This window comes from Tachyglossus aculeatus, chromosome X1, assembly GCF_015852505.1.
Source record: "Tachyglossus aculeatus isolate mTacAcu1 chromosome X1, mTacAcu1.pri, whole genome shotgun sequence".
In the NCBI taxonomy this organism is placed as follows: Eukaryota; Metazoa; Chordata; class Mammalia; order Monotremata; family Tachyglossidae; genus Tachyglossus; species Tachyglossus aculeatus.
The window spans coordinates 118,446,953-118,467,727 of NC_052101.1; the positions used below are offsets into that span (position 1 = coordinate 118,446,953).

Genomic DNA, 20,775 nt, shown 5'->3' on the forward strand with positions numbered 1-20,775 from the left:
CTACTACTATTATTACAACATGGGCTTCGGTGACATCAGCAAGCGAATGGACTCAGGTTCAAAAACACGGCCATTTTATTAAGCAGCCTATTGAACACATTAAACGAGGGAACAAAGACAGAGACCTTGTAAGACTCAAGAAAAGGCTCTAAGGGAGAATCCCAGGGAAAGAGACTGCTCCTTGGGGTGACATTCTACATATTCCAAGATAAGTTTCAGCTAAACTTGAAGCCTCATCATATATTGATGCCTCATTTGCTTGATAAGACACGTAATGAGTAGTCAGACTTAGTGTGCGTTTGTTGTAATAGATCTGAGTCAGAAACAGGGCTGACACATTTTTCATTTCAAGAGTTTACCACAGTTCTGCTAAGGGTGTGACCTGTTCCCATAGGGTAAATTGCACTGTTCTCTCATTCTCCTGCTCTGCTTAGCATTTCTTAAACTGGGGCACTCGTTCTTTGGATTGTGAGTGTGTGTATTGGGGGGGGGGGGGAGTAGGGGGAGGAGTTATTTTGTCCCCAAAATAACAGCAAGGGAGGGACAATGAGGGTGCCAAAGTGGTTCTGAGGAGAAAATAGGAAAATATAAAAATTAAGCTCTTGAGAAAGAACACCATGGTCATTTTCCTGGGTGACTAGCTTAGATTATTTTCTCCACCTGGTGTTTTAAAGGATCCTGCAGCCTTGTGATGGCCTGAAATATCAGACCAAAGGAACGATACTGGCCAACTGATATTTCCAAAAGCATCTGAGAATCTAAGTTTATTTTAAGAACCATAATGAGAGTGACAACACAAGAACAAACTATACAGAATCACATTGATCAAAAAAAAGTAACTTTTCATTTATTATAGTAAACAATAACATTTCTCTTATATTAAACAATAAGCACATAGAGTGGGTTAAAATTCAAATACTTCTTCCCATTTGAGTTAGACCATATTTAAAGGATAAATATAGCTACAATTATGTACATATTTGGATACATTAGTGAATTTCAGGAAAACAATGGCATTTCTGTTTAATGTCTTTACCTTCTCAACCTGTAACTTACATCAGGCTACACAGAATCACATCATCAGGAATACTAATGAACTTAGCATTCTCATTCAGTTAACAGCAGAATGAAATGAATTTCAAATGAGTTTTCCTTTTAATATGATTTCACTTGAGGGGAGACATCTCATTTTGATGGTTGAGGCATTTATAACAAGTCAGACTTATTTGGGAAATTCAAATCATGCAAAATGCGTAGATGGGGCCATTTGCTAACTCTTCCAAATGATTCAAATAATGAACATTGAAAACATCCCCCTTCCCCCCCGCAAAAAAAGAACCAGGTTCAAAGTTATACTGGTAACCACGTTTCCTGATTCCAAAAATACAACTGTATTTATGCCTCAAAAAAACAAAAAACCCATTGGTTTTAATGTAAGGAGGTGAAGACCTAAGGAGAGGTGAATGGAATACTTCCAGTACCAGATGCCACACTTGAATTCTGGACAACTAGAAATCACCTTGAAGATATGCCTTTATTGGGGTGTATGTTCAAGTATGGCACAACCACTTTACCCTTGGCCAAAATGAGGAGGCTGCATTTACAAGCAGCCATAAGCTGCTAGATGTGCAAAAAGCAAACTCACTTGAAAATCTGGTTCATCTGTTTTGACAAACAAAAGTTCCATCCTGACATCAATATAGTTCCCAGGGACTAAACAGAAGTGGAATGGAAAATGAAAAGGATTTTCTTCAATAGTGGGAGGTGATGGTCCTCAACTTGAGCCAAAAAAATAGAGCACCAGGTTCGGGGAAAGTCTGGGAAATAATGAGCCCTGATAGTAACACAAGAATCTCATCGAGATCATTTTGTTGAGAGACAGAAGAGATGACTCAGTGATCTCTAATATGTTTAAACCAGATTTCATATTCTGTCAGAACAATGTTCTCTACACCGTACAAAGCCCGGAATTTCCTGCGTTCAAGATCACACCGTATAAAACAATGCACAAGGGCTGATGACTTACTTCAATTAGAAGAGAAACCAAGCCAGACTTCTCTGGTGGGGGATTAAGGGGGGTGGAAGGGGAGGGAAGGCAAATTACGATGTTTTCTACACATACACACGTTTGAGTGCGCGCACGCGTGCACACACACACACACACACACACACGATACACACAGAGTAGGTCCTCATTTTAGACTACCTGGGAACAGCCTAAGAAGTGGATGAGCAAATGTTTTAATATGAGCGGATGTGTAAGGGAGAATCTCTAAGACTGGCCCACCCAGAATCAAAATGAATGCAGTTTCAATTGAATACAATGATCTGCAGGGTCCTATCCTACTGTTGCTACTAAAAGCTATTATACCCAGCATTTCTGTCGATGTGTAACAGACTGTACAGACGGTTTGGGAAGTGCTTTGGTATCATTCTGGGTGAAAGGCACAGAAGCTGTTTCAGCTCTTATTACCATTTTGTTGAAATAGTAACAGAAAACTCATATTTGCCAACAGTATGACCTACATAGCAAGGTGGATAACCAAAAGCATGCAAAAACTATGGGTTATGGCATGTAATCATCCATGTTTATCAGATATTGTTCTACACAGTGACTCCAAATAGTACCATATCTTCACCTTGAAGTGACTAATATGGACAGATCCATTTCTTGGGCATTTAGCGTCGGCACAGATTTAACAATGAACTCCAAAGGAATCATTAAGATCCAAGGCCATCATATCCAGCTTTTGAGCTAAGAGCTGGGTTCACTGGGTTTCCTGATTTATCCCCTTGGAAGAGAAGCAGCTTGGCCTAGCGGAACGAGCACGGACCTGGGGGTCAGGGGACCTGGGTTCTAATCCCTGCTCCGCCACTTGCCTGCTGTGAGATTTGGGCAAGTCACTTCACTTCTCTGTGCCTCAGTTTCCTCATCTGTAAAATGGGGATTCAATAACCTGCTCTCCCACTCAGACTGTGGACCCCATACGGGACAGGGACCGTATCTGGCTTGATTATCTTGTATCTATCCCAGTGCTTGGTACAGTGCTTGGCACTCAGTAAAGGTTTAATACATACCAGAATAATAATTTTTTATTATTAAACTGTGATTCCCAAATCCAGAGGCCAACAGGAAAAATGGGACCTATAGCCCCACTTTCTTCTTTTGAAATCTAGTGAATCCTTCATGAAAGGTGGATTCTCATTTCTTTTAAGAAATGTTTGCAGAAGAAGAATTGTAAAAAATCTTGATTATGGCCATCCCTTTCATATTCAGAATGGAGACTTTTGTAAGCTTGTTTGGAGCAAAAAGAAAAGCTAAAAACTACAAAAAATAATCACACAGAAGCTATATCCCTGGAAAGAATGAATCTAAAATATGTTTTGTGAGGTTGTGAGTCTGTTTATTAAACTCATGTCTTCCCGGAACTCTGCTCTATGCCAATCAGTTTATCCTTCAACTATTAATTGGCTATCGCACTTTGGCAAAGACGCAACCTTTTGAAGCAGGTTGTTGGGATCTACTTCTAATGCCCGCTTATATGAAACTCTTCCACTTTCCTGGCTTCCCTAAGTTTGAAAAAGTACTTAGCTCCTTGTTACGAATTTGCACCTTTTTGGCAGCCTTAAGTTTATGCGGTTTAAACTGATAACCCTAATCAGGATTAGACAAAGCGGCAGAAATATTTATTCCTTTATTTTAGAGCGAGGTTCTTTGTTCCCCCCTCTCCCCTCCACACACACACACACACACACACACACACACACACACACACACACACACTTCCTCTATAGTTTTAAAAATAGTTTTCCACAACTGTTCCAGGACTAGAATGCCCTTTCAAAACTGTCTTTGAAGATGCTATTTAATTATCAAAGGGGAGTTGCAGACAATTCGTCCTCTTTTTGGGTAATATACACGGATATGCAACCTTGTGACATTTGTTCCAGAAGCCAGATGCATTGCAGAAATACGCTCTCATCTGGAAAGACTGCAGAGATAAATCAGAGATAGTGTACCTCTAAATGATGGTCAACAGGGGAGCATTGTGGACCGGAGGAAGATCGGTTGATCTTGCAGCAACAAGGCTGAGTACAGATGAAATAACTTGTTAGAGGGTAGAGGAAAAAGATAGCGGGACTGCAAAAACCTTTCATTGTCAAAGGAGATGAAGACCTCATGAAGTCACAAAGCCACAAGCAATCGGCTGGTTATTTGACCATTTTATCCCAATCTGAAGACCATAACAGCTCACATGTTTCTCTGAAAAAAGCATGAGTTTTTTCTGCTATACAAGGCAGGTGGAAAGGTGATGAGTCAAAGTGACTGGAAAACAAAGGAGAGAAAACCTATAAGATTGCAAATATGCACTCTCTCCTTCACTACTTCTTCTTCGGGAAGTATGGCGTAAGCAAACTGGGGGACATAGGAAAAATGATTTGACAAGTAAAAGTCCGAAACCCTGAAATTGCAAAAACTAAAATTGCAATGCAAGGAGAAAGAGGCTATTTGAACACAAACAAAACCTTCTTTCTGACGAGATGGTGAACCATTAGACTGTAAGCTCCCTGTGGACAGTGACTGTGTTTTCTATCTCTACTGTGCTCTCCCAGGAGTTTAGTACAGTGCTCTGCACATTGGAAGAGGGCAAAAAATACTATCGCTTGACTGAAGACTGAGAAAACCTATGCCCAGTGTTCAAAGGAGCATTGGAAGAGGGCAAAAAATACTATCGCTTGACTGAAGACCGAGAAAACCTATGCCCAGTGTTCAAAGGAGTTTCTGACCTGCTCCATCAAATGCACACTGACCTGTACATGCCGCAGAGAAGTACCATTTTCATGGTGTGAACTCATGATTGAGATTAAGCGCTTAGTACAGTGCTCTGCACACAGTAAGCGCTCAATAAATACGATTGAATGAATGAATGAATGAATGAATGACTAACTATTCAGCCTGAACTTTCTGTTATGATGGAAGACGCTCAGGAGACTCCCCTGAAGCTTTAGGAAGGAATTGAATCTGACCACTCGGTTAGATAAATCTGATAAAAACCTTGTTACGGAAGCTTAGATCAGGATTCGGAGGGGGCCTCAAGAGTCTTCTTGTCCAACCTCCTGCATTCACTACGGGGTTACTACCTTCACTATCCTAGCAGCTTATTATCATCACCAGAGTCAAATGCTAGAACCACTGTATTTCTCTCAAGGAACCTCTTCTCCCTTTCCTGTCAACGCATATTACTTCTACTATTGCACGGTGGCTAGTACCTCTTGAAAAGGAGCATTTAGCGAATCCTGTTCAAAATTCGTGTGCACTTAAATCTACGGTAAATCTAAACTTATGGTACATTTCTAATAGTATGCTATTGTTCCTCAATAAGAATGTGTAACCGAAATCCTTGGTCTGAATTTTTTTTCAGAACAATAAATCTGGAATGCTTTTTCTTGGGAGAAAAAGCACCTTAAGGAGGCAGCCAAAATTAAGAGACCAGTTTGAATGGCTAAGTAGGCACCACTGATTGCTACAGGAAAAACAGAAATGACTCTGGGATACACAGAAAGTGAAAACAGGTTCGGGAAGATGACACAGATCCAGGTGGTGGAAAGACTGAATAATTCTCCTCAAACCTGATGTTTAGAGAAACAAGCAAATAATGTTTCAAGAGTCCTAAACTTTTCCAACAAAGGAAGATTCTAAAAAGGAATCATTCAAGCGCTTAATACAGAGCTTTGCACACGGTAAGCTTTCGAGAAACACGATCGAATGAATTGAATGAATAATGCTCGTGGGTCTAATTTTTGAAGCTGGGACCCATAGAACACATATACGACCATTCCATCACCCCCTTCCCTACTCAATTTGCCCATTACCTTGTTCTGTAGAAGATAAAAGACTCTACACCTTGTGGTTATCTCATCCTATCAGGACAATGTTGGATTTTTGAAGTACTAGGGGGCCAGAAATGTTTCAATTAACATTGAGAGCTTTATACAAACAATGGTGTAAGCAGATTAAAAAAGCCTAAATATATGCTAGTTACAAATACAGACTTGTCTGACCTACACAATAAATGGGGGAAACAGAGAGGGAATACTCTGAAAAGCATATGCATAGAAACTCATGAGGTAAGAGGCTAACAAGCCATGCCAACACCACCAAATTCTCTAGAGAATTTGGGGTGTGCACTAATTGCCCACTTAGGAGAATTGCCTTGCTTTCTGAAGAACGTGATATTGCAGGTGGCCCTGGTGAGGCTACAGGTTCCCTGGAGCAGCTTTCTCACAAGACCTCACTTGGCTTGAAGTCAATAGGCTCAGGATGACAGTGCCTATTAGCTGTAGAACACCGAACTAGACTGTATTTCTACTCATTGGAGTGACACCGCGATTACAGCTCCTGAACAAAGTTACAATCGAAGACTCCTTTCCAATTTTTGAAATTACAGGAGTGCACCCTGAAGGAATTGGCATCCTCCGAGGACTCAAGATCTTTCAAACATCATGATTTAAACGGGGATTCCAACTATATGTCTGTTCGGTCACTGCGTCAGGGTCACCCTTTTCTACTCGACCTGGCTCGAATATTAACTTTTTAAGCAAATAAAAGCAATGTTTAAATAAGAAAAACAATCTTATATTCTGTATTCAAAATATTTTATATTAACCATTCAAATTTTTTTATACAGCTAATGCATACTTAATCAGGGTTTTCTATATTGTAAGACAAATCCAATCTCGATGATAGAAAAGAAACATCAGAGAGAGAACTTGTCTTCACCGCAGGAGGCTTTACAACTCATTTGTATCCTCTGAGTAAAGAGATTGTAACATTATGAGAACAATTCCTTTTTAGTTTAATATCCTCATTCTATAAACTTTTTATGTTTTAAGAAGAAATCCTCTAGAATTGTACTGTTCAGAGCTCAGCCTCAAAAATGACAATGGAGTTCACACAAAAGGCTGGATTCACAAACAGCAGCATATGTTACATCGCCCACATTAGAAAGAAACTTTGCTCAGTACCTTAGGGTCATATGTTAAATTTCTTACAAGCAAGTAACCTTAATCTAGAAGGTATAATACAGTTTTTACAGTGCATTTCCTGTGCATCACGTACTCGATAAGCCCAGAGCCCAGTTGGTATCCCGGCCAATCTCAATGGTCTGTGACTTAAAAGTGGCTGGAATTACTTCACAACATAAAACAGGAATTTTGTATTCATATTTAATTTTTTTTCTTTTTTTTAAAATAGGGTTTAGCCTTGATCGTATGGACACCCAAGACCTATATTTAAGAGTTTGGCATATCAGCCTTACTGAGTGCAATAGCCAATTCAAGGTCTTCCTGTTCTTGTCTTCTCAATCGAGCTAGCCTCTCCTGCTCTGCTTTCTCACTTTCTCGTTTTGCCCACGCCAGCTGCTGCTCCTCATTTCCAAACTAAAAAAATAAAAATGGAATCTTGGTTAATAAACTCGAGAAATACGTCTAATGCTAGAAGAAAGCATATGCAATAAATAAAAACTTTAATGCTAGCAGAAAGCACGAATGACATGTAGAAACTCTAAAGAAAGCATGTGTGACTGAGTACATCTACTTCATTCTACTTCATCTTCATAGTCATACTGCTGGGAACTTACAGACTGAGCTTCCAGTTTTTGGTTCAAAACCAGAAACCCACCTGCTGGTTTCTTATTTCAGTGGTAATTCATTTAATTCCCCCATCAAACCAGAAACCTTTCAGGTTGATACCCTTTTGCACCTAAATGGCATGCCAACAATTGGTAGGGCAAGTTAAATTTGGATATAAAAGTACTCGCACAGATTTGACAACCGCCACCACCACCACCTATCCTTCTGAATTTGTTGATTTTTTTCTTGCCAAAAACTGGAAGCCCTGTTCCCTGCATAGCATTGAGATAGATAATATTGAAGGTATACAGAACATTGTAAGGAAATATCTGTAACAATTTCTGTGAAGTGAACCACGAGAGTAATGATTCTGTGGGCTGCAAGATCTAGGAACTGTTTCACTGTTATATTAAGAGTCAAGGCTAATTTGGCAACTGTGGGGAAAACAAATGCATTTCATACACGACAACAGCACCAGGCATCTACTACCTAAATCCAAATGAAATAAGATATTAAAATTAAAATGAACATTTTAGCATTCATATTTTAGATCTTTACACGTGTTTTTAGATACCCAGATGAAAGGTGCTAAAGAAATGTAAAAATACTGTAGTACTAAACACAACTGTGATTTTCCAGGAGGATTAACAAAATTGTAAAATATGATTTATGCTGTATACAAAAAAACATGAGCTCTAACTTGTAATTAAGTTCTGAACTATGTTTTTTAACTATCAATCGTATTTATTGAGCGCTTACTGTGCTGTGTGTAGAGCACTGTGCTAGGCACTTAGGAGATACGCTATAACAAGGGAGTTGGTATACACGTTCCCTGACCACAACGAGCTAAAAAAACAACGGCCTACTTTCATTATATTTCTCCAATCTTTCAATTAATGGTGTTAGAGATAAAGCCCTTAAAAAAAATTGCCACTTTTATGCTAATATTTGATCATCCTTATAATCAATTAGACCTGGGTCAATGGGGTCCACACCTCTAGCAACTGTTGTGGACAACTGCACACACCCAACACTGCACACCTAAGCAAAGTGTGTACCGTCAAATCTGTAAATCCCAGCAGTTTAAATTGACCATATGTGCCCAGAGTATCGCAAACGCACAATTCGCTTCTCTCATCTCCTTTTGTATTAGATAGGGGCCAGAGAAGATGGCTATTCTCCCCATGCCCAAATCACTCCCTTAATTTTTTCAGGCTGTTAGAGTACCACTTAGCTCCCTGTAGCAGTAATTCCCTAACTGCTAAACTGAAATGGCTGGTTCTTGGTTTCCACTCGGAAAATCTTTAATGCACTGCAAGAATGACACTGTATATATTAGTTCTGTCATGCCAGTAGAGGGCTAGATCTATCTATCTATCTATCTGGCATGGTAGAGCTAGGCCTGGCCACCTATCTTACAAAGGGGGTGATGAGTTTGGGGAAGAAGAGAATCAGGATTCATTAGGTGTCTACATATGCTCTTTCTGTAATAGAGCAGGTCTCTCGTTTAAAAGAATGGCTTGGTTCCAAGGACCTGGCTCAAGGAATCTGGAAAATTTCCAATCCTGCCTGATTCTCTTTAGTGTTCTGGAAGGAGAATCCAGCCGAGACCCAAGCAAAGCCTGAATGTGGGGCCTACCCTGCCCAAACTCATTTCAGAAAGGGAAAAGGAGAGAGGATTGGGTATAAGCGATGCTTTGCGCATATGCTATCGTGGTTGAGATCAGCAGACCCAATGCGTGCACATGGGCTCCACACAAGTGTGCAATACCATAGGTGCACAATGGCACCACAGCTGTTTCTGGGGGCTGCGGTTTTCCTGGGTGGGCTGTCAGACACGGAGAACAGGATAGGCCGTTGGCCATCCTGTCCCTGGCCCATCGGTCTTTCCTCAACCTGCCCTGAACCCTAGGCAATGGACTGAACACCAACCCAGACCCTAATCTGGAGATGATAATCTCTCCAGCTCAGTTTCCTACTCTTACCGGTTGCTATAAACCTACTTTGAAAGTGCAAAGTACAAGTCATACTGAATTCCATCCAATCACTAGGCCCTATTGCATATTTCTCATTATACTTGGAAAAATATCTAGGCCCTTATTATCGTTGAGGTAAATACCAGGGAAACCCAGGAGGGAGGTAAAGCCAACACTGGTAGTGATGATTTCACAATAGTCCACTGATCAATCCCTTTTTGAAGAATCAGGGGAGTTAAAGTTGGCATCTTAGATCTCGCATGCAAATTAGCAACACGATTTTTTAAAAATTAAATCATCTGGATATAACTGGGTCATTTCTTTGAACAATTAAGGACGAAAAGTCATGGTAATTGTTATATTGTACCCTCCCAAGCACTTAGTACAATGCTCTGCATACAGTCAGCGTTCAGTAAGTATGGCTGGCTGACTGATTTATAAATTGGGCCTGATAATAATAATTTTGGTATTTTTTAAGTGCTTACTATGTACAAAGCACTGTTCTAAGCGCTGGGGAGGATACAAGGTGATCAGGTTGTCCCATGTAGGGCTCACAATCTTAATCCCCATTTTACAGATGAGGTAACTGAGGCACAGAGAAGTTAAGTGACTTGCCCAAAGTCACACAGCTGACAAGCGGCAGGGCCAGGATTTGAACCCATGACCTCTGACTCCTAAGCCCGTGCTCTTTCCACTGAGCCACGCTGCTTCTCTGATGACTCTCAATTCTCAGTCTGTACCCATTCAAAAGAGCAATCTTCCATGGTATTTGGAAAAGGACTAAAGAAAAGGCTTTATCATTAAGAGACTTCAGAAAGGAGTCAATAGTCCTCTTTGTGTCAAGCAGAATTTTAAAAATGGCAAAAAAAAAGAGAAAACCACCGCTTCAGTGAAAATAACTTCCCACCCAAATTAGTTAACCCCTCACCTTCCATTTGTGAGATTTTACTTAGTGTCCTGATAGATCTTAACTAAAAAGTGATTCATAGCAGCTCGTTGTGGACAGGGACTGTTATATTGTTATAGTGTCCTCTTCCAAGTCCTTAGTACAGTGCTCTGCACACAGTAAGCTCTCAGTCAATACAATTGACTAAGAAAACATTTGTTTCAACCTAGCACCCCAAGTGCAGTATTTAGATCAAGTTTTTGAAAGCAAATTTTACTTAGAGTCTGTCATAATACAAAAACACCCATTCAGTTACACAAGAATCATCAGAACTGCCACATTTTGTCAGCTTTGTGCTCCTTTTCCCCCCATACTACAAAACGAAGTATGTTCTCTGATTAGGAACTGCCAAAATAAAACACACTTCCTCACTATTATCTTCTCTGGGAGATGGTGTATGAATAAGTTCCTTCATTTCCAAATAGGTCAGCTGCCTGAGGTTGAAATTTTATCCAAATGTTTCAATGGTGAAATGCACAACCCAGCCAATCTGACATTTGCTCTGATCCATACGCAGACTCTTGGAAGAGGGCCATCTTCTTTAGCTATAACGTCTTTACTTCAAGAAAATCTTGCTTTTAATAGGTTCCAAAGATGGAGTTTTACCCAAAGAGTGTGAGGAAAAAAAAACCCATTTGATATCACTGAACTGTGACATTTGTTAAGCACTTACTATGTGCTAAGTACTGTAACTAAGCACTGTATACGTAGAGCGTTTTGAAGTATAACTGGGGTGAAGACCAAGAAAAAAATATCACCAGGCCTTAGTGTACGCAAACGTTCCACTGCATTTGAGCATTTACTGTGCTCATGAGGGCCATAAAGTGAAATTCTTGAAACGTTTTGATCTTCATCTCCATAAGAGCCATTTTCCCCATTTATTGGGGAACTGACATTTCATCCTTTTTTCTTGAGGTTGAAATAACCAAACCAAAAAAAAAAATCATCAACGGGCAAGAGGAACTGTAACGGTTCTCTAGATGTTTTTTGTTACTTCACAAGTTGCACACAAATCTCAAGAGCCCAGTAGAGTCAAAACCCAGCAGCTATCATCTGTTCAAAAACCAACCACATGCTGGAATAGGATAGGAAAAAAAAAGTCCTCAGCTTTGCTTGGGTAGGAATTCGTCTCAAGGTAAACAGCAAACCATTTTACACAATTTAGGGAGAGCAGCACTTTACATCAAGTAAACATAAATGTTTTTGAACTTTTTACAGTTCTGGCACAATCAGTAAGACAAGACTAGCCTGTAGATAAAACCATCTTTTTCTGTTTAAGGGGCTGTGTTAGGTTAGCTGATGACTTATAAAAAGGCTAGGCATTAAGGATGGAAATTTGATCCTCCATTATAAACAACCAGTTTGGAAACACTATTGGACAACAGACAATGTTAAGTTTCCTTCTTCCTCTCTAAGGTTCCTTGGAAATGAATGTACTTAGTTCGCAATGTTTTTGATGAACCTAAATGACCAACTGTTCTGGGCAGACAAAAGAGTGCCTCCCAGAACAGTTAAGGAGACCAATGACCAGCTAAATGACGTCTGGATCCTGGAGTCTCTTTTTTTTCTAGTTCCTAAGGGTGAGCTGAACAATAAAACAGGATGTAAATTGAGGATTATTAAGTTAATCCTTGTATTTCCTCAATTTATCAGGCAATTCTGAATTTATTCCTACTCACTATCCAAAACATTACCTGAGCAATGAGGCACTCTATGTTTCGTCATTAACATTTAATATTCCCCTCCCCCACAATGTAGTGCTATTCAAGAAACTGTAGATAAAGCAAGTTTTATTTCTGAGCTTTATTAACAATGTCACCATTTTGTATACATTCACAGAATTTAAGTGGGTACCAACTGTCAACAGAATTTAATTAGCTAGTAATAAAATATTTACAGAATACTGGAAGTTCTTATAGTTTTAGTGTCTCATGTAAGTTAAATAAGCTAGAAAAAACTTTGCTCAGTGAACTTCGCCTCAACATATATCTGGTGAAAAGAATGACTGTTTACTGTGCACTGTTCTACTGTGAGAAGGTTGACTGATATTCCTTAAGGTTGAAACATCTATAAATAATCAATCTCACACCTACTGGTGGAAACAGTATGTTTTCCAATCTGAAAGAACATTTAAAACTAAAAGATTACTGAATGGCAATGCAACACACAGCGAAACCTATTTAAATAAACATATGAAAGAAATGAAGAAACCTGAAGCGGCTTAAGAGATTTTGTTTACCAAAGGTAGATATTGAAAACAACCACTCTACTACATTTATAAAGTTTTAAAATCCTGAATATTTTCTCTCTTCACATTTAGAAACAAAGTCAGACTTTTAAAATCCTAAGCAGTTGTTCCTGAAAAGGCACTTGTCTTAGCTGAAAGACCTTTTGAGTTTTCCTGAACGCAGTGTAATTCTACAAAACAGGCTTGGCAAAGTTCTTCTTAGGTGAACTTTTCCCCTGTGAACCAGTGATTTGAACTATAACCTAAAGCTAATTCTCTTCAACCTAGATCCTACATTTAGGTCTTCACAATTCATACTTGCAGCACACAACACATTTTGACAGGATTGTCAGAACTTTATCACAAATGGTTAAAAATACTTTTACAGAACCCTTCGCTTTTCAGGGAATGGCAAACCCCCTACATGATTTATTGAATAATAGTTCAGTACTTCTGAAGGGTTTTACAACTCAGCTCCCCAAAAATCAATTACAAAACAGCCTCCATGCAACAAAAACAGTACAAAGATTCTACTACAAAGAACTGGAGAAGGTCCATTTTACTACACTACTGGATAGTAAACATGCCCTTTAAAATAGAGAATTTAAACGCACAGGGTTTTTTTAATTAACAATGTATTTTTATACAGATATAGTAATACAGGATAACAATGGGGTCAGCATGAATTACTAAGAGTAAAACACACAAGCCAGTGGACAGTAAATCTGCCGTTAAAGAAACGAAACAAAACAAAACAAAAAACAAAACCCAAAAGATTGCTACAAGCAGAGCAGAAATTGGTTTGCTCAGAGACAATGAACTTAACTTACAGAGCTGAAGTCTGCAAACCCCAAGGAAGAGTCTTTAGTAGTTTGAGACGAAGAAGCAAAAGGATCTTTTCCACTAAATGGATCCCCAAACCCCTTTTTACTTTGAAAAGGGTCACTGCTGTCGGCCCCAAATGGCTGAAACGGATCATGGGCCTTGGTAAAATCTGCAGACCCAAGGTGGCTTACGGGTGTACTTTTACCTGGAAGGTTGAGGAGAAAAAAAAAAAAGAGAGAGAGGAAAAAAAGAGAGGTTACCATGGATAAAGCAAAAACCTTAGGTGGAAAGCCCTGGATTCACTTTCACTATAAAACTACTCTCCCCTTGTTTGGAAAAAAAAAATAGCTAAGAATTCCCCCAGCAGGCAATCGTGAAAGATTTCAATATTGCTTTTTCTTTCCAGGAACACAAGCCTCTAAATTCCTTTTTCTTAAGTGTTTCATAAACAAAATGAGTATAAATTTAAGATAACATGTTTATGCTTTGGACAAGATAACTACAAATTATAGGCAAGAGTTGAAAATAGTTTTCGACCAGAAATGTTTAAAAGTGATTCATTTTCAGTGTTGCGAAACTGAACAAGAAGAGAAGCCATTTGTCATTGCACTTTGAGTAGAAACATCTAGGGCTGAGCAGAAAAACACACTGCAATTTTTTAGCAAAATCAAATAAAAACAGGTGTAAACCTGCATTTTTACTGGTGCAGGAATAAAAAAAGAGTTTAGTTTCTTAACTAGTCAGTCGATGGTATTTATTGAACACTTAGTGTGCAGAGGACTGTACTAAGTGCTTGGAGTTGGTAGACGTGATCCCCGCCTGAAAGGAGCGTACAGATAATCAAGAATATATTCATTTCACTGAATGCGAGGCAGCGAACAGGAAAAAAAAAGATCACTCAGCAACACGATGTAGAATTATTTTTTTTCCTTCGGTGAACAACACTGGGTTATTTCGAGTACATTTTTTCTTAAGCAACCGGACTTTAGAATTTTCCATATTGAGCAAATTCTGATTTTTAATACACATGATTTTAACACCATTTCTTTCCAGGCACTTCCCTTAACAAAATTATGACGTCTGCTTAACAAAATTATGACGTCTGCTTTTCTGTAAGAGCTTCTTGAGGGCAAAGACCATACTTTTAACTTACACCATGTTCTCAGGTGTCTTAGTACAGTGCTCCATGCCCAGTAGGTGCTCCTTGCTGAATTCCCCATCTCCTGTCTCCCCCGATTCCAGTCCATACTTCACTCTGCTGTCCCGGATCATTTTTTAACAAAAATATTCAGGCCATGTTTCTTCACTCCTTAAGAAATACCATTGGCTTTAAAGCTCTCAATCGCCTTGCCCCCTCCTACCTCACCTGGCTACCCTCCTACTACAACCCAGCCCTCACACTTTGCTCCTCTAACGCCAGCCTACTCACTGTACCTCAATCTCATCTACCTCGCCAACGACCACTCGTCCACATCCTGCCTCTGGCCTGGAACGCCCTCCATCCTCACATCCGACAGACAATTACTCCGCCCCACTTCAAAGCCTTACTGAAGGCACATCTCCTCCAAGAGGCCTTCCCTAAGCCCCACTTTTTCTCATCTCCCACTCTCTTCTGCGTCACCTTGACCTGCTTCCTTTGCTCTTCCCCTGTCCCAGTCCCACAGCACTTCTGTACATATCTGTAATTTATTTATTTATATTAATGTCTGTCTCTCCCGCTAAACTGTAAAGTCATTGTGGGCAGGGAATGTATCTTTTTATTGTTATACTGTACTCTCCCAAGTGCTTTGTACAGTGTTCTGCATACAGTAAGCTCTCAAATATGACTGAATGAACTAATAAACAAACGACAATTGCACTTCGTAATTTTTCCCATCAGGAAGGCAGGAGAGACTGCAATAATAATGCCTAGAATTTTCACAAAGATCATCTCTTTGGGGGAAGCCAGATGGCATAGTGGATAGAGTACGGGCCTGGAAATCAGAAGGTCATGGGTTCTAATCCCGGCTCCACCACTTCTCTGCTGTGTGACCTTGGGCAAGTCACTTCACTTCTCTGGGCCTCAGTTACCTCATCGGTAAAATGGGGACTGAGACCGTGAGCCCAACCTGGGACAAGGACTGTGTCTAACCCAATTAGCTTGTATCCACCCCAGCGTACACAGTGGCTGGCACATAGTAAGCGCTTAACAAATACTATAATTATTATTATTTTATCTTCCCCCATCCCGAGGAACCAGTTAGGAGCAATCATTTTTCTCCCATTTCACAAAAGAGGTTAAATGATTTGCCCAAAGTACAAGATCAGTCAAGGAGTAAGGGCTAGAGCCTAGGTTTCCTTAATCCCAGGCCAGTACTCAATTCATCTGTATTCTTTGACTCTGGTATTTGATGGGGTTTAAACTACACAGGCAAGGAAGTTTCATTCCAAAAAAGCAAGCATTGGCCAACTGACACCTAGTAAAAACTGTTTCCCCAAGCAGCTTTGCTTTTCCTCCAAAGACACTCCATTATCTACAAGACTAGTGCATTTTCTGGATTCAGAATTCTTCGTGTTTTCACCCCCATTCAAAACCACTTCCCCAAAACTTTTCCAAACTCATCCAAATGTCATGAAGGAAACACAGAACATGTCCCATTTCCCCATCTGTGCAGTGGCTGACAGCTCTTAACTCCAATGATTAAGAAGATTAAGCTTTTGGTTATTCTTCACTTCCTAGTCATCTTCGTGGTTTAGAGATAGGTAATTAGATACTATTCCCATCTCTACAAAGGTGCTAAATTACTCAGTCTCAAGTGATAACAAGTGGGCATCTAAGCGACTGGTACTTAACCTCAACTATAAATCTTCAAATGGAAAAGTAAACATTTCCTTTTCCATTGGCAAAGAGAAGATGGAATATAAATTTGGTTTAATATTACATTATATCAATTGCCTGTCTCTTTTCCTTTCCTTTTTTATGGTATTTGTTACGTACTTACTACGTGTCAAGCACTCTTTTTTTTATGGCGTTTATTAAGCGCTATGTGCAAAGCACTGTTCTAAGCACTGGGGTAGATATAAGTTAATGAGGCTGGATATGGTCCTTGTCCCACATGGGGCTCACAGTCTAAGATGAAGAACAGGATGAACCCTCATTTTGCAGTTGAGGAAATTGGGGGCCCAGAGAAGTGAAGTGACTTGCCCATCGTCACACAGCAGGCAAGTGACGGAACCGGAATTCCTGTATATATGTTTGTACAGATTTATTACTCTATTTATTTAACTTGTACATGTTTACTATTCTATTTATTTTCTTAATGATGTGCATCTAGCTTTATTTCTATTTATTCTGATGACTTGACACCTGTCCACGTGTTTTGTTTTGTTGTCTGTCTCCCCCTTCTAGACTGTGAGCCCATTGTTGGGTAGGGACCGTCTCTTTATGTTGCCAACTTGTACTTCCCAAGTGCTTAGTACAGTGCTCTGCACACAGTAAGCACTCAATAAATACGATTGAATTAATGAATGAATTAGAACCCAGGTCCTCTGGCTCCCAGGCCTGGGCTTTATCCACTAGGCTATGTGGCTTTCCCTTATCATTTCCCTTCCCAAAATGAATGAGCACAGAATTCTCCCCTTGCAGTTTCAGGGGGTGGAATACCACACTTCCCAGAGCTGTGAAGAGGCAAATAACTTGCCTCTACCTCGTTCAATTTTCTCCACTCAAACCAAGGTTTTTGACTAGCTTGGTTGGAAAAAAAAATTGCTGTGCTCCTTGGGTTTAGGGAAGGTGTTACTTTGGTTTGGTACTTCCCAAGCACTCAGTATTGTGCACTACACCCAGTGACCTCTCAATATATGCTATTAATCACCCAACCAATGGCACTTATTGAGAGCTTACTGTGCGCAGAGCAGTGTACTAAGCACTTGGGAAAGTACAATACAATAGAGGTGACAGGTGCGATCCCTGCCCATAAGGATCTTACAGTGTTCCAGGGGAAGGCAGGCATTAAAATAAATTGCACAGAAGGGAAATAGGAAAGTAGAAGAATATAGACATAAGTGCCGTGGGGCTGGGGTATCTGAGTGCTTAAGGAGTATACAGCCAAGTGCACCGGTGACGCAGAAAGTGGGGTGGTGGGGAGGGGAAATGAGGGCTTAAATCACGGAAGGTCTCTCGGAGATGTGATTTTAGGAGGTCTTGAAGGTGGGGAGAGTGGCAGATGTGAAGGAGGAGGGAGATCAAGGCTCAAGGGATAATGTGGGCAAAGGGGTCGGCAGCAGGAGAGACAAGATTGAGGTACAGAGAGTGTGAGAGGAGCAAAGTGGGTGGGCTGGGTTGTAGGAGATCAGAGAGGTAAGGTAGGAGGGAGAGAACTGATTGAGTGCCTTAAAGCTGATGGTAAAGAGCTTCTGTTTGATTCATTCATTCAATCGTATTTATTGAGCGCTTACTGTGTGCAGAGCACTGTACTAAGCGCTTGGGAAGTACAAGTTGGCAACATATAGAGATGGTCCCTACCCAACAGTGGGCTCATGCAGAGGTGGATAAGCAACTACTGGAGGTCCTTCAGGAGTAGGGAGATAGGGACGGAACAGTTTTTCAGAAAAACGATCTGGGCAGCAGAGTGAAGTATGGACTGGGGAGGGGAGAGGCAGGAGACAGGAAGGTCAGCCGGGAGGCTGATGCAGTCATCAAGGTGAAAAATGATAAGTGCTTGGATCAGTGTGGATGGAGAGGAAAGGAAGAATTCTAGAGATGTCGTCAAGGTACCATTACTACTACTATTATTACTGTGGTATCTGGAACGCCCTCCTTCCTCATATCTGACACACAATTACTCTCCCCCGCTTCAAAGCCTTACTGAAGGCACATCTCCAAGAAGCCTTCCTAGATTAAGCCCCACTTTTTCTCATCTCCCGTTCCCTTCTGCATCACCCCGACTTGCTCCCTTTACCCTTCATAATAATAATAATAATAATGATGATAATAATAATAATAATGGCATTTATTAAGCACTTACTATGTGCAAAGCACTGTTCTAAGCACTGGGGAGGTTACAAGATGATCAGGTTGTCCCTCGGGGGGCTCACAGTCTTAATCCCCATTTTACAGATGAGGTCACTGAGGCACAGAGAAGTTAAGTGACTTGCCCAAAGTCACACAGCTGACAAGTGGCAGAGCCGGGGTTTGAACCCATGACCTCTGGCTCCAAAGCCCGGGCTCTTTCCACTGAACCACGCTGCTTCTCGTGCTCTTCCCCTCTGCCCCCCAGCTCCACAGCACTTATGTACATATCTGTCATTTTATTTATTTGTATTGATGTCTGTCTCCCCGCCAAGACTGTGAGCTCGTTATGGGCGGGGAATGTTACTGTTTGTTGTTGTATTGTACTTTCCCAAGTGCTTAGTACAGTGCTCTGCACACAGTAAGAGCTTAATAAAATACGACTGAATGAATGAATGAACGTCTCCAGATGCAGCTTCCCTCACGCAACTCAAAGAGATGTTGTGTAGGGCAATCAGTAAGTGGGAGTAAAGAAATTTATCACTGCACTCCAGAGGACTCACTGGGAGGGCCTCATCGAAGCTAAGTCCCCAGCCCCATTCTCAGTGTGTCAAACTGAGTTAGGATAGTGCACAGGGAGGAAACGGAGCATGTTTGTGGGCAGACATTTTCTGCTACCCCACCTAACTTTCTGTATACCCATGAGACTGTCTTCTAGGAGTTTTTGACAGTTCTCCGGTACGCAGTCCAGAGAATCAGGCTCATTATTTACCAGACTGTAATTCTGTTCAACCCATTCAGTTTCCCTATCAACTCAGAGAGCTCATAATTGACTACACATCAACAATAACTTTTCAAGTTACACTTTTTTCTCACACCAGCAGGCTTCAGATCCTTAAACACAAGAAGCAGCAAGGCCTGGCGGAAAGAGCATGGGCCTAGGAGTCAGAGGACCTGAGTTTGAATCCCGGCTCTACCGCTTACCTGCTGTGTGACCTTGAGCACATCACTTAACTTCTCTGTGCCTCAGTTCCCTTATCTGCAAAAGGGGGAGCCAATACCTGTTCTCCCTCCTGCTTAGACTGTGAGCCCCTTGTGGGACCTGGTATCAACCCCAGTGATTAGAACAGTGCTCGGCATATATTAAACCCCTAACAAATACCACAACTATTATCGTTATTATTATTGTTAATAATAATGACAATAGTAGTAGTTACACAACCCCTTGAGCAATTACTCTGCCCCCTTCAAAGTCTTACTGAAGGCACATCTGCTCCAAGAGGCCTTCCCTGACTAAGCCCTCATTTCCTCTTCCTTCTGCATCACCTAGACTTGTTCCCTTCATTCACCAGCCCCAGCTCCCCAGCACTTATGTACATATTCGAAATATATTTATTCATATAAATGTCTGTGTCCCCCTCTAGACTGTAAGCTTGTTGTGGTCAGGGAATGTGTCTGCTATATTGTTGCGCTGTACTCTCCCAAGTGCTTGTACAGTGCCCTGTACACAGTAAGCACTCAATAAATACAACTGATTGACTGATTATTAAGGGCCACAGCAGAGAAGCCAACTTCAGACAAGTGGAGAGGCCCAACGTCTCTAGGGTCTGCCCTTTCCTCTCCCCCAAAACTGTTACCACCGTGGTATAAGCTCTGGCCTTCCCTCAGCTAGACTTCCATCCAGCCTCTCCCTGTTCCAATCTAGCCAGATCATCTTCCTGAAGCATTGCTTGGCCCCCAACTCTCCTCTCCTGAAAACCCTCTGCCGTCTTCAAACAAAAATGAAAACTCCTCACAACCAGCTTCCAGACTCTTCTCCATCTGCTCCACCTTACTCATCTACTCTCTTCACATGCTCTTCCCCAATTCGCTGCCTTGGTTCCTCCCAAGCCAAGCTTCTAGCTAAACCTCGCTTTCGACTCTCCTGCCTCCATTCCCTTGCTGTTCCCCCAGCTTGGAACGCCCTTCCTCCCCACATCAAACCATCACTCTACCCACAAAGCCCTCCTCAAGTCCCACCTCCTGAAATGAGCCTTTCAGGATTAACCTCCAAGCACCCTGATCCACATCATCCCTTCAGCCACCTCTAGCACTTACGTGGGCCTCCCCAGGTAGAGTGGGAGTTCCTTGTGGGCAGGAATAGGGCACTTCTGTGTTCTGTACTTACCAACCTAGAATA

At 41.0% G+C, this 20,775-nt stretch overlaps 1 protein-coding gene across 11 annotated transcripts in view; it reads right to left on the reverse strand.

Moving 5' to 3' along the window:
- The window catches only part of EPS15L1 (epidermal growth factor receptor pathway substrate 15 like 1), a 153,649-nt gene that overhangs the window by 6,736 nt on the left and 126,138 nt on the right, over positions 1–20,775 (reverse strand). For 6 of the 11 annotated variants that reach the window (XM_038740016.1, XM_038740017.1, XM_038740014.1 and 3 more), the window contains 2 exons: positions 13,612–13,811; positions 3,036–7,440 (listed from right to left, as the gene is read on the reverse strand). The exons of 2 other annotated variants lie outside the window; for them this stretch is intronic. In XM_038740016.1, coding sequence (XP_038595944.1) covers positions 7,294–7,440; positions 13,612–13,811 — 347 coding nt within the window. In that variant the 3' untranslated portion in view covers positions 3,036–7,293. Of the gene's footprint in view, positions 1–3,035; positions 7,441–13,611; positions 13,812–20,775 lie in introns of those variants that run through there. 3 more of the 11 variants (XM_038740018.1, XM_038740025.1, XM_038740015.1) reach the window with 2 other exon arrangements.